Source organism: Callospermophilus lateralis, chromosome 19 (genome assembly GCF_048772815.1).
Source record: "Callospermophilus lateralis isolate mCalLat2 chromosome 19, mCalLat2.hap1, whole genome shotgun sequence".
Classification (NCBI taxonomy): Eukaryota; Metazoa; Chordata; class Mammalia; order Rodentia; family Sciuridae; genus Callospermophilus; species Callospermophilus lateralis.
This window is the reverse complement of record NC_135323.1, coordinates 21,191,656-21,204,947: the sequence shown is the minus strand read 5'-3', so window position 1 is coordinate 21,204,947 and position 13,292 is coordinate 21,191,656. Positions and strand designations below refer to the sequence as shown.

The 13,292-nt window shown below is 40.5% G+C and overlaps 1 protein-coding gene across 1 annotated transcript; it reads left to right on the top strand.

The window, feature by feature from the left end:
• The first annotated feature begins 4,887 nt into the window (after nt 1-4,887).
• Nucleotides 4,888-7,159, top strand: Sephs2 (selenophosphate synthetase 2). Its single transcript, XM_076840580.1, has one exon. It carries the CDS (start codon nt 5,066-5,068, stop codon nt 6,416-6,418), a length of 1,353 nt encoding a protein of 450 aa, XP_076696695.1. The 5' UTR covers nt 4,888-5,065; the 3' UTR covers nt 6,419-7,159.
• Nucleotides 7,160-13,292: the final 6,133 nt, after the last annotated feature.

Sequence of the window (13,292 nt, the reverse complement as noted above, 5' to 3'; positions counted from 1 at the left end):
CTATAAAAACACCAGGATTATTTTATAGTAGGAAAAAAATTGTCATTAAAAGTGTACCGAAGGGCTGGGATTGTGGCTCAGTGGTAGAGTGCTCGCCTCCCACACCTGAGGCCCTGAGTTCAATCCTCAGCACCACATAAAAATAAATAAAATAAGGGCACTGTGTCCAACTACAACTTAAAAAAAAAAAAAAGAAATATCCTTAAAAAAAAAAAAAGTATACTGAGAAGCTGGGTGTGGTGGCATATGCCTGTAATCCCAGCACCTGGGGAGGATGAGGCAGGAGGATGGCAAATTCCAGTCCATCCTCAGAAATTTAGCGAGGGCCTAAGCAACTTAGCAAGATCCTGTCTCACAGTTGGAAAAAAAAAAAAAAGAGAGAGAGAGCTGGGCATAAAGGTGCATGCCTGTAGTCCCAGCAGCTTGGGAGGCTGAGGCAGAAGGATCACGAGTTCAAAGCCAGCCTCAGCAAGAGCAAGTGCTAAGCAACTTAGTGAGACCCTGTCTCTAAATACAATAAAAAATAGGTCTGGGGATGGGGCTCAGTGGTCAAGTGCCCCTGAGTTCAATCCCTGGTACCACAAAAAAAAAAAAAAAAAAAAAAAAAAACATCCAACTCAGTGGTACAGCATATGTTTAGCGTTTGCAGAGACTGGATTCAATCCTCAGCACAAACAAAAATGAAAGCAAAAAAGTACACTGAAGTTATATATATTTTGCCACAGTAAAAAAATTAGTGTACTGAATCTTAAAATCTAAGTGTTATGACTCCATATTATTATCATAATTAGTCATATGCTTTATTAGCTAGGAAGCTGGCTTTGAACTCAAATGCTTTTTTTTTTTTTTTTTTTTCCCAGTACTGGGACATTTTACCACTGAGCTACTTTCCTCTCCTTCTTTTCATTTTTTATTTTGAGAAAGAGTCTTGCTAAATTGCAGAGGAGCTCCCTAAATTGCCAAGGCTGGTCACAAACTTGTGATCCTCCTGCCTCAGTTTCCTGAGCCGTTGGCATTACAGATGTGTGCCACTGCACAGAGACCAAACACTTTTTGTAGGTGAAAAACAAATGTGGGGCTGAGTCTCAGATCATTTTATTCTTGAAAACTCCTTTGTCTTCCTGGACACCCTCACCCTCAGATTTAACTTTGCAATCTCTGACCCACATGCTTTACCCCAAATTAGAAACATAGTTCAAAGGAGCTCTCAGTGCAAAACAAACAAAAGAATAAAATGGATGCTTTCCAGTGCTCATGACGCACAGTCACAAACATCACTCTTGGGACATCCATAGGGATCACTTGCACAAGGACAAATAAACTTGTTTTTCTGAGTTCAGTAGATTGATTGGTCAGGGGCCATGGCAGATCTGACACTTTTTTTGCACTGGTCTGTGTAAACACTGCTCCCTTGTAGCAATGTCCTATCCATCAGGGAACTAGATGGATGAGATCTTCCCTGCAAAGACCCTGCTTGCTTGAGGGGTGTGATATGGGGATTGTTAGAATTACTACCAAGGCCCTGAGCACGGGAGGTAGAGCAGGAGTCTGTAGGTCTGTCAGACTCGGGTTTGTAATCTCACTCTGTAGCTTCTCACAATACTTTAATTTAATTTATTTATTTTGATGTGGTGCTGAGGATCCAACCCAGTGGCCTCACTGGTGGTAGGTGAGTGCTCCACCACTGAGCTCCAACCCCAGCCCATGCTTCCCAGCTTTTAACCCTGTCTGGGACTCTTCACTTTTCAAGGGCCCTGTTTTCTTCTCTGTAAAATGGAAGGAATAATGCCAATTTTCTGGGGCTGCTATGGAGATGAAATGGAAAGATCAACCAATGCATAATGTTTAGCACCATGGCTTATCCAATGTGCTCAGCAAAGCACATAAAATGATAAAATGATTGATTTTTTATGCACATAAAGTGCATAAAATGATTGATTCATTCAACAAATGTTATTTCACCATATAAAATGATAGGGAAAACAAAGCAGCTTCTGCTGTGTGGAGCTTCTAAACTAGTGGGGAAGACATAATCATGACATTGTCACCTGAGTAAATAATTACACATCACAATTGAGAGGGAAAAGTTCAAAAAACTGAGAGCAAACAACCAGCAGGACCTTAGTCATTTTTTAACTCAGGAAATTACACACATTATATAATGTGTTCCTTTTTCCCTTAGTCATATGAGCAATATTTCATCAGTACAATATAATGAACATATTTGCCAAGGTCATGTCTTTTTAAATTTTTTTTTTAAAGAGAGAGTGAGAGAGGAGAGAGAGAGAGAGAGAGAGAGAATTTTTTGATATTTATATTTTAGTTATCGGCGGACACAACATCTTTTGTTTGTACGTGGTGCTGAGAATCGAACCCGGGCCGCACGCATGCCAGGGGAGTGCGCTACCACTTGAGCCACATCCCCAGCCCTTAAAATTTTTTTAACTTATATTTTTCAGTTGTAATTTGGACACAATACCTTTATTTATTTTCATGTGGTGCTGAGGATTGAAGCCAGTGCCTCATACATGCTAGGCAAGTGCTCTACCGCTGAGCCATAATCACAGCCCTGCAAAGGTCTTTTCACAGCCGAAGTTTTCATAAGGTTCTCATGCCAGGTCCTAAGCAGAGATTATGATCCTCATTTTACAGAATTGAAAACTAAGTGCAGAGAGAAATAACTTTTTCAAGGTAACAGCCTGATTATCAAGCAATGAAGACATTGAGTTGAATTGAGGTTATAGCTTTCCTTAACATGCATGAGGCCCTAGGTTCAATAGCATCACAACCCATAAAAGTGTCTGTACTGTGAGTCCTAAATTTCAGTCCTAGTTTTACCAACACTAAAAAAAAAAAAAAAAAAGAAAGAAAGAAAGAAAGAAAAAGAAAAAGAAAAAGAAAATTCCAAAGGTCTTTTAGCAAAAAGACATTTATTTATTTTTTTCACTACATCATTTTTTAAAAAATTCTGAAATATAGCACACTTTCGTTATTCAAAAGTTAATTACAAGCTGGGTATGGTGGTCCATGTCTATAATCCCAATGATTTGGGAGGCTGAGACAAGAGGATCACAAGTTTGAGGCCAGCCTGGATAATTTAGTAAAATCTTGTTTCAAATTTTTCAAAAAATAAACTGGGCTTGTGATGCAGCTCAGTGGTACAGTAGTTGTAATAACCTTGAAAAAGAAAAAGAAAGAAAGAGATTATAGAAAGTATAAAAAGCATGATTTTCATTTTTTTGGCACTGGAGATCAAACCCAGGGCCTCACACATCCTAGGCAAGCACCCCATCACTGAGCCACATCAGTAGCCATGTATAATTTAAAGATCACACATATGCCGGTGATGGCATATGCCTGTAATCTTAGTGACTAGGAAGGCTGAGACTGGAGGATCATGAGTTCAAAGCCAGTCTCAGCAAAAAAGAGAGGCACTAAGCAACTCAGTGAGACCCTGTGTGTAAATAAAATATAAAATAGGGCTGGGGATGTGGCTCAGTGGTTGACTGCCCCTGAGTTCAATCCTCCCCACTCTCCCCCCGACCAAAAAAAAAAAAAAAAAAATGTACACACCACTAGCCCAGAAAACAGAATTTAATATAGATCAGAAGCTTCCCACGTACTCTTTCCCAGAAATAACCCCCATGCTAAATTTTATATTAATTCTATTGCCTCTTAAAGGGTTTTTTATAACTTACATATCTATCTTTTATGTTATTGTTTTGCCTAGTTTTGAAATTTATATAAATGATACCTTATTTTATGTATTTTTCTGCAACTTGCTTTTTTATTCCCAACATTTTGTTTTTAAGGTTATCCATATTGATGCTGCTTATAGCTGTAAATAACTTCACAAATAAATAATATTCATTGTATAACTATATCACAATTTATTTTATTTTTTCATAATTTATTTATTTATTTTTAAATATTTATTTAGTTGTAGATGAACATACAGTATATTTATTTTTATGTGGTGCTGAGGATGAAACCCAGTGCCTCACATTTTCCAGGCAAGCACTTTACCACTGAGCTATAGCTCCAGCCCCTCATAATTTATTTAAATCATAGTTGATAAGCATCTAAACTGTTTCCAGCACGTTGATATTGCAAACGGCACAGTAATAAATAAGATAAACTTTCCCACACTGGTGAGTATTGTTAGATAAAATTCTAGACTTGGAACTGATGGATCAAAAGTATTTAGAAGCAGTTGTAATTTTAGTAGACTTTGGCAAATTGCCCTTCATATATATACCACAGATTCTCACAAATATTAACTTAGAGAGATAAAGACGTTTTAGAAGGCCCAGGTGAGCTGTTCTATTGCAGAGATGAATCAACCTGACACCAAAAGTGATGACACTGTGACCCTAATAGCATCACAACCCATAAAGGTGTCTGGACTGTGAGTCCTAAATTTCATTAAAGTCCATATTAACATTTAATAATATCAATGCTGCAACTTGCTCAATTACTGGCAGTAACTTAATTTCTAATTTCTAATTTCCCCGCTTTTTCTCTTGAGCTATTTTGCTATCCTGGATCTTATACGCTGTCAGGTGACCCTAGGACTATTCTGACCTCCACGAGGTTTGTCGAGTGACCGATCTTCTTTAGCCTGCAAGAATTCTAATCTTTGGTAAAGTGATTTCAGGGACGCAGTGTTCCTCCAACCACTTACGAAAGATTTTTTTTTTTTTTTTTTTTTAATACTAGGAGCGGAGCATACTAAAGCACGTGACGTTTCATAACCTCTCTGGGATCAGTTTGAAAGTGGGTGGCCAATTTGTAATGCACCTTTTGGAGTAAAGGAAGCACGCCTCTCAGAGGCAAATTTTCATTGGATGGCAGGGCTGTCAATCACTAAGGCCTGTAAATAAGAGAGGCCGGCCGCTTCTCACTTGGAAGCCGGGAAGGCAGCGTGTGCAGTGAGTTTTGCGGCGCGAGAGACGCTCTTCCGGTAATATCTGACTGTTACTTATAATTAAGCTTGAGTAGAAAATAAAAGGACCTTCTTCTCGTTTCCCCGCCCATCCTCCCCTCTCCCTGCTCGGTCGGCGCGATGGCGGAGACCGCGGTGGGAGCCTGCGGAGAGGCGATGGCGGCGTTGGTGACCGCGGAAGGCGCCTCGGGCCCGGCGGGCATGTCTCTCGGCCGGGGCTTCTCGAGCTACCGGCCCTTCGATCCCCAGACGTTGGGCTTCAGCCCGAGCTGGCGGCTGACCGGTTTCTCCGGCATGAAGGGTTGAGGCTGCAAGGTCCCCCAGGAGACGCTGCTCAAACTCCTGGCGGGACTGTCACGGCCGGACGTGCGACCCCAGCCGGGCTCCGGCCTGGTTGGAGGCCAAGAAGAGGCGGCCCAGGAAGCTGGCCTGACCTCTGGGACAGGCCCCAGCCCAACTTTTCCATTCTTGAGTATTGGGATGGACTCCTGCGTCATCCCCCTGAGGCACGGAGGCCTATCACTGGTGCAGACCACGGACTTTTTCTACCCCTTGGTGGAAGATCCGTACATGATGGGGCGTATAGCTTGTGCAAATGTGCTGAGTGACCTCTACGCCATGGGCATTACTGAATGTGACAACATGTTAATGTTACTCAGTGTCAGCCAGAGTATGAATGAGGAAGAACGAGAAAAGGTAACACCACTCATGGTTAAAGGCTTTCGGGATGCTGCTGAGGAGGGAGGCACTGCAGTGACAGGTGGACAAACAGTGGTCAACCCTTGGATTATCATCGGGGGAGTTGCCACTGTGGTATGTCAGCCAAATGAATTCATAATGCCTGACAATGCAGTTGTAGGGGATGTACTCGTGTTAACCAAACCCTTAGGCACTCAAGTCGCCGCTAATGCCCACCAATGGCTGGATAATCCTGAAAGATGGAATAAGATAAAAATGGTGGTCTCTAGAGAAGAGGTAGAGCTGGCTTATCAGGAAGCTATGTTCAATATGGCTACCCTAAATAGAACTGCTGCCGGATTAATGCACACCTTTAATGCCCATGCAGCCACCGATATCACAGGCTTTGGCATTTTAGGACACTCTCAGAACCTCGCAAAACAACAAAGAAATGAGGTGTCCTTTGTCATTCATAATCTGCCGATCATTGCCAAGATGGCTGCCATCAGCAAGGCCAGTGGGCGATTTGGACTACTTCAAGGAACCTCAGCTGAAACCTCTGGGGGATTACTAATTTGTCTGCCAAGAGAACAGGCAGCTCGATTTTGCTCAGAAATAAAATCTTCCAAGTACGGAGAGGGTCACCAAGCATGGATCGTCGGCATCGTGGAAAAGGGAAACCGAACAGCCCGTATCATCGACAAGCCTCGAGTTATTGAGGTTCTACCTCGTGGGGCCACTGCTGCTGCTCTTCCTCCTGATAATTCCAACGCCTCCTCAGAGCCTAGCTCCTGAAATGGAATTGCAGAAGTTGTTAGGAACTTAGAGCCTTTATATAAAATCATGGAGGATTCTCAAGAGTGGATATTAACAAACTTCCAAAGAAGGCTGCCTGCATAGTGGTTCCAGCTGCTTTCTCCGTGATTTGAATCAGCCAATCAGTAGCTGCCTTTATGTACATTCCAAGGCCAGAAGTAACATTTTGGACTTTGGGGGGACATGTGTTTATCTCTTGGGTGGAGGAGGAGCAGAAAAAACTTTCCAAAGCAAGATGAGGCTGTTCCAGTTTAAGGGATTTTTCTTTGCACTGGTTTAATTCATTTCTGCACAAGGGATGAGATTACTAAAATTACATACTCAAAAAGTAATTTGCAAAATGAAAAAAAAAAAAATAGAAGCAATGAGTTTGGACCAAAACTGTTGATAAATCTAAATTGTTAAGAGAGATCTTATAATACAATGTCAAATTCTTTATTAGATTTTTATAAAGAACTGGCTCTTTCCTTCTCTGGACAAGAATTGAGCAGCTTGTCCAGTAACTGGGAAAGGAGAACCTGCAACCATCTGTCTTGGTCTCTGTTAATGATGTCTTTCCTTCTAAATTCCACTAAGGATTGGGAAAGGCAGAGCAAGCCCTAGAGACCAGGATGTGATGGTCATTAATATGTTAAATTTTGTGCTAAAAATTCCTTGTGATTTAATTAATAAAGAGTAATTTCTTATAGTTAAATAAATAAGAGTAACTTTGTTGGAAAACTTTTTGGCTAATGTTTGGTTCTTTGGGATTCTAATCTTTTACAGTCAAAATGCCATTGCTAAAAAAACAAAACAAACAAACAAAAAACAACCATTGCTACATTTAGTATCTGGCAAAGTGAGAGTGTTTTTCCTGATCCTGGATAAAGGAATTTAACACACAAATTTGTCCCTGAGATGACAGGGAAGGATTCAATGGGCATAAACTCCACAGATTTAAGGGTAGGAAAGAAAATAGCAAAAGAAAGGTGTCAACAATTCTTGGAAGATGAAAAGGAGGAAGAAAGATTTAGCAGAAGAAGCTGCCAAAGTGGGGGAATGTCAACAAGAAGCAAGGAGATATGATGCATAGGACAGTGGGGGCAAGAGGTGGCAAAAAACAAAAACAACAACAAAAAAAAACCTTGAAAGTTTATATACCAAGCTGGGCACAGTGGTGCATGCCTGCAATCCCAACTACTGGGGAGGCCAATACAGGAAATTCATAAGTTTGAGGCCAGCCTGGGAATTTAGGGAGACCCTGCTCAAAAAGAAAAATTTTAAAGCTGGGCTTGGTAGCCCACGCCTAAATTGTGATCCCAATGGCAGGGAAGCTAACACAGGAGGATCACAAATTCAATGTCTGCCTCATCAATTTAGCAAGGCCTTAAGCAACTTAGTGTGAGACCCTGTCTCAAAATTAAAAGTTTGGGGATATAGCTCAATAATAGAGCACTTGTCTAGCATGCACAAGGTCCTCAGTTTAATCCTCAGTACCATTAAAAAAAAAAAAAAAAAAAAAAAAGTTTACACATGGGGTAATTATATTTTTATGCTCCTCAAATACTTCCATCCATTTCACAGTAGGTGAGTTACCTCTCACTTCTGCAGGGAAAGGGTCAGTCAGGAACTTTAGGCACAGCAGAGGACAAGGAGTGTGACGACTGAAAACAGAAAAATAAAAACTTTAAAATGATAACAGTCCCAACCCCCTTTCCAAGCTTAGTTGTTAAACTGGTCAAGGGACTGGTAGTGTAGCTCTGTAGTAGAGCATGTGCTTATAGGCAAGGCCCTGGATTCCATCTCTAGTATCAATAAACAAGCAACCCTAGCCAAGAAGCTTAAACCATTTCTTGTCTGGCACAGGTGAAATACTGGAGAATACTCCAGAGAAAATGAACGTGCCCAGAAAAACAGATGTAAACATTTAGGATGCTCCCAGTGAAAATCACTGTATTGTGACACCTGGTTGAAACGCTTCACTTGGTACTTTAAACTTTTTAATGCCTCCTTCTTAAATATGAGCAGTCAAGGATCACTAGACATTGAAGGCAAGCTTCCAACTTGAAAACAAGTAAACAGAATGAAACAGCTGGGCAAGGTGGCATACAACTATAACCCCAGCTACTTGGGAGGCTGAGGCAGGAGGAAAGCAAATTCAAGGACAGCCTGCACAACTTAGCAAGAACCTATCTCAAAAAGGGCTGGAGATGTAGGTCAGTAGCAGAGTGCTTGTCTAGCACCTACAAGTCTCTAGGTTCAATCTCTAGTAACCAAAACAAATAACAAAAATGCTTTAAGAGAACAACACACTTAGAATATAGAAAAACTATGGGCTGGGGATGTGGCTTAAGCGGTAGCGCGCTTGCCTGGCATGCATGCGGCCCGGGTTCGATCCTCAGCACCACATACAAAACAAAGATGTTGTGTCCGCCGATAACTAAAAAATAAATATTAAAAAATTCTCTCTCTCCCTCTCTCACTCTCTTTAAAAAAAAAAAAAAGAATATAGAAAAACTAAACTTAAAAAAATTCAGGGCTGGGGTTGTGGCTCAGTGGCAGAGCACTTGTCTAGCATATGTGAGGCACTGGGTTCGATTCTCAGCACTGCACATAAATAGATAAAATAAAAGTTCAGGGACTGGGGTTGTGGCTCAGTGGTAGCCTGCTTACCTTGCATGCATGGAATGCTGGGTTAGATCATCAGCACCATGTAAATAAATGAAGTAATAAAATAAAGGTATTATGTCCATCTATAACTTAAATTTTAAAAAAATAATAAAGGTCCATTGACAAGTAAAAAACTTTTTTTTTTTTTTTAATTCAAGGCTGGGGTTGCAGCTTAGGGACAGAGCACTTGCCTAGCACATGTGAGGCACTGGGTTCGATCCTCAGCACCATATAAAAATAAATAAATAAAATAAAGTCATGATTTCCAACTGCAACTAAAAAAAAAAAAATCAGCAAGAGTCAGAAAAATATGAAGTTAAAAATATATATATATATAAAGTTAACTCAGGAAGCAGAATAAGAAGACAAAAAGATACACAAGAGAGGGGGAAATGTATGGAAATTAGAGGTGAGCTAGGAGGTTTAACCTTGAAGAGGAGTTTCCGGAAGAGGTAATAAAGAAAATGGAAGAAACCCGGTGTGGTGGCCCACAACTGTAATCCTAGAGGCTCAGGAGGCTGAGATAGGAGAGTTCAAAGCTGGCCTCAGCAAAGGCGAGTCGAGGCACTAAGCAACTCAGACCCTGTCTCTAAATAGAATACTAAATAGGGCTGGGGATGTGGCTCAGTGGTCAAGTGCCTCATTCAATCCTCGATACAAAAAAAAAAAAAAAAAAAGGAAGAAATTAATTTATCAAAGAATAATACATGTTTCCTAAAACTTAAAAGCTTTAAGTCACCCATTTCTTGAATTCCCAGAGCAGTGAATGTTAGAACATATGCAAATTTCATTAAAGTACAAAATGCCCTATTAACAATAATACTGTTTTTTCCTTTCTCTGTCTATGCTGTCTATGAAGAGATGTGCCTTTATTTGTCAACTCTGACAAATAAACTTTCATGTGTATCTCTGGAAAAAAAAAATAGCAAATGATTAAACAGTATGTACTTTGCACCAGGCAGTATTATGTCCTTAATATATTTTAACTCAATCTTCCAACAACCCCACTGTGCGATGAGAAAGCTGACATACAGGGAGATTAAGAAATCTGTCCAGGGCTGGGGATGTGGCTCAAGCGGTACCACGCTCGCCTGGCATGCGTGCGGCCCGGGTTTGATCCTAACACTACATACAAAGATGTTGTGTCCGCCGAAAACTAAAAATAAATAAATAAAAATTCTCTCCAAAAAAAAAAATCTGTCCAGTGTCAGACAGGCAATCTGACTTCAGAACCCATGCTTCTAAATCAATAATACACAAAAGTTTGAGGTATCAGACTTCTCAATATCCAATTGGAAGCTAAAAGCAGTATCTTCACAATTTTGAGGGCAAATTATTTTGTAATGCAGAATTCTATGCCAAGCTACATTTTAAAAAATATTTTTTAGTCATTGATGGACCTTTATTTAATTTATTTATTTGTATGTGGTGCTGAGAATTGAATCCAGGGCCTCACACGTACCAGGCAAGCACTTTACCTCTAAGCCACCATCATAGCCCCCCAAGCTACATTTTTCAAACAAGTAGAATAAAAATATTTTTAGTATATGCAAAGTGTAAAACTGGTTTCATCCCATACACTTTCAGGAAACAACTGGAAGGCTGTGGCTAACCTCAGTAGTAGAGTACCTACCTAGTATACATGAGGCTCTGGGTTCTATCCCTGCACCTCCAAACAAAACCAACCAACCAACAGAATCAAAAACAGCTGGAAAATATGCTCCAGCAAAAAAAAAAAAAGGGGGAGCAAACTGAGAAAGGGTAAAACATGGGAGCCAAGCTGAATGGCTGGTTTAGAGAGCAATCAGTCCACACTGGACCTAAAGACCTCTGGGGAGGGGCTGGGGATGTGGCTCAAGCGGTAGCTTGAAATTTTATTTTGAAATAATAATGGACAATGTAAAAAAAATTAGTGGTACATGCCTGGGTATGGTGGTGCATGCCTGTAATCCCAGCTACTTGGGAAACTGAGGTAGGAGAATCCCAAACTCCAAACTGGACTGGGCAACTTAATGAAACTCTGTCTCAAAATAAAAAATCAAATTGGCTGGGGATGTAGCTCAGTGGCAGAGCAGAGACCTTAGGTTTGATCTCCAGCACCCAAAACCAAAACAACCAAGGAAAAACTCCCCAAAAAAGTCATTTCTGACCTCCCAGCCAACACCCAGCTACTCTCAAATTTATCACCCTATTTGCTTCACAGCTCTTATCCTAATCTGTAATTATCTTGAGAATGTATTGATGTGCTTTAAAATTATCCCCTGCTATGTAAGCTCCAAGATGGCAGGGATGTGGTGTATTCCTAGCACCTACAACAGTGTCTGATCCAGAGTTAGTGCTCAGAATATATTGAATGAATAAAAGAATGAATGAATGAGCAAATGAAGTAGACCTTTGGGACCTTAACACCCTTTCTTTTCCCACTTTTCTAGTTCTTGGTGTCTCATAGTGGTGGAAGCTGGCATCATCATCAATCCATTGACAAGTCTGGCTAGGCACGGAGGAGGCACACTAATCCCAGCAACTCAGAGTGCTCAGTAATTTAAAGAGACCCTGTCTGAAAATAAAAAAAAAATGATAAGCTGAGGATATAGCTCAGTGGTAGAGCACTTGTCCAGCATGTGTGAGGCCCTGGGTTCAATCCCCAAAACCACCAAAAAGAAAGAAAACTGCTAGGAATGAACATGTCTTAAATCTCAATTAATTATATTCCTTCCCACCCAACTCTCAGGTCTTCTATGTCTTCATTTCAGCAAATACCAAAAGTGCCCATCTAGTTACTCAAGCCAGAGCTATCCAATAACTCTCTTTTTTTGTTGTCTGTTACATCCAATCTGTGTTGCCTAATCCAGTGGCTAATTCAGCACTCTCATTTTGCTGATCAGTTTAGCAGCACACAAATCAAATGCCCACTTATTTTGAAACACTTTCTCTGTATGTGTGTGAGAGTGTGTGTATGCTCTGTGTGTGTGTGTGTGTGTGTGTGTGTGTGTGTATGCACATGGAGGAGGGCAAAAAGTAGGTTAACCAATAGTGTTTATCACCTCTTTCCTGAACCACACAATCTGCAGATGTCCCTAATCACTTTTCATAAGTATTATTTTTTGGGGGGTATGGACAATGTTGAAGATCAAACTCAGGATCTCATGCATGCTGTCACATCCTCTTCACAGTGTTTTTTTTTTTTTTTTTTTTTTTTTTTTTGCGGGGGGGCAGGAGGAGGGTAATAGGAATTTAACCCAGGACACTCTACTTCTGAGCTATATCCCTAGTTCTGTTTTGTTTTATTTTGGGACAGAATCTTACTAAATTGTCAAGAACTTGCACTCCTGTTGTCTCAGCCTCCTGGGTCATTGGGCTTACAGGGTTACACCACTGCTACTGGCTTGCTTTATTTTATCTAAAAATATTTTAAAACACTTTTTGTGGTATTGGGGACTGAACCCAGGACCTCATGCATGCTAAGCAAGTGCTCTACATCCCTAGCTCTTTTAATTTTATTTTGAAACAGGGTTTCACTAAATTGCCCAGACTGACCTTGAATTTTTGATCCTCTTGCTTCAGCCTCCAGATCACAGGGATTACAGGTATGTACCACTGTCCCCAGATTTACAGTGTTTTAACTATGGTAACATTTAATTTTTACCTTAATATTTATCACAATTTCAAGTATTATAGCATAGGTGCTAATAAAACTTGTGCCTAGTGGTGGAATTGCCATACTTTTGGGACCTATTTTTGTTTATTTATTTTTTGGCACTGGAGATGCTAAGCATACACTCTATTGCAGAACTACATCCTCAGTTCCTCTGCCCCTTTGGAATATTAATTTCTAAAATCTGTCTTTTCTTCCACTTTCTTAGTCTTTCACTTCCAATAAACTGTATGTCTCATTGAACTCCTGGAGAACAGACATGGCGACCTTAATAGGTATGTGAAAATAAATAATTCTCTATAAAGCTTGGATTCGACAAAATTCAAGTTCCTGTGTTTCACAAAGATCTCTTTTCTCTGCGTGCAGTGGCGAACGCCTGTAATCTCAGCAACTGGCAGGAAGATCCCCAATTCGAGGCGGATTCGACAATGTAGTCAGAGCCAGTCTCAAAGAATGAAAAAGAGGTAGCGATGTAGCTCAAGGGTAGAGTGCTCTTGGGTTCAATCCCCAGTGCCGAGAGGGAAAAAAAAACCCTCTTCCCTTGGTCAT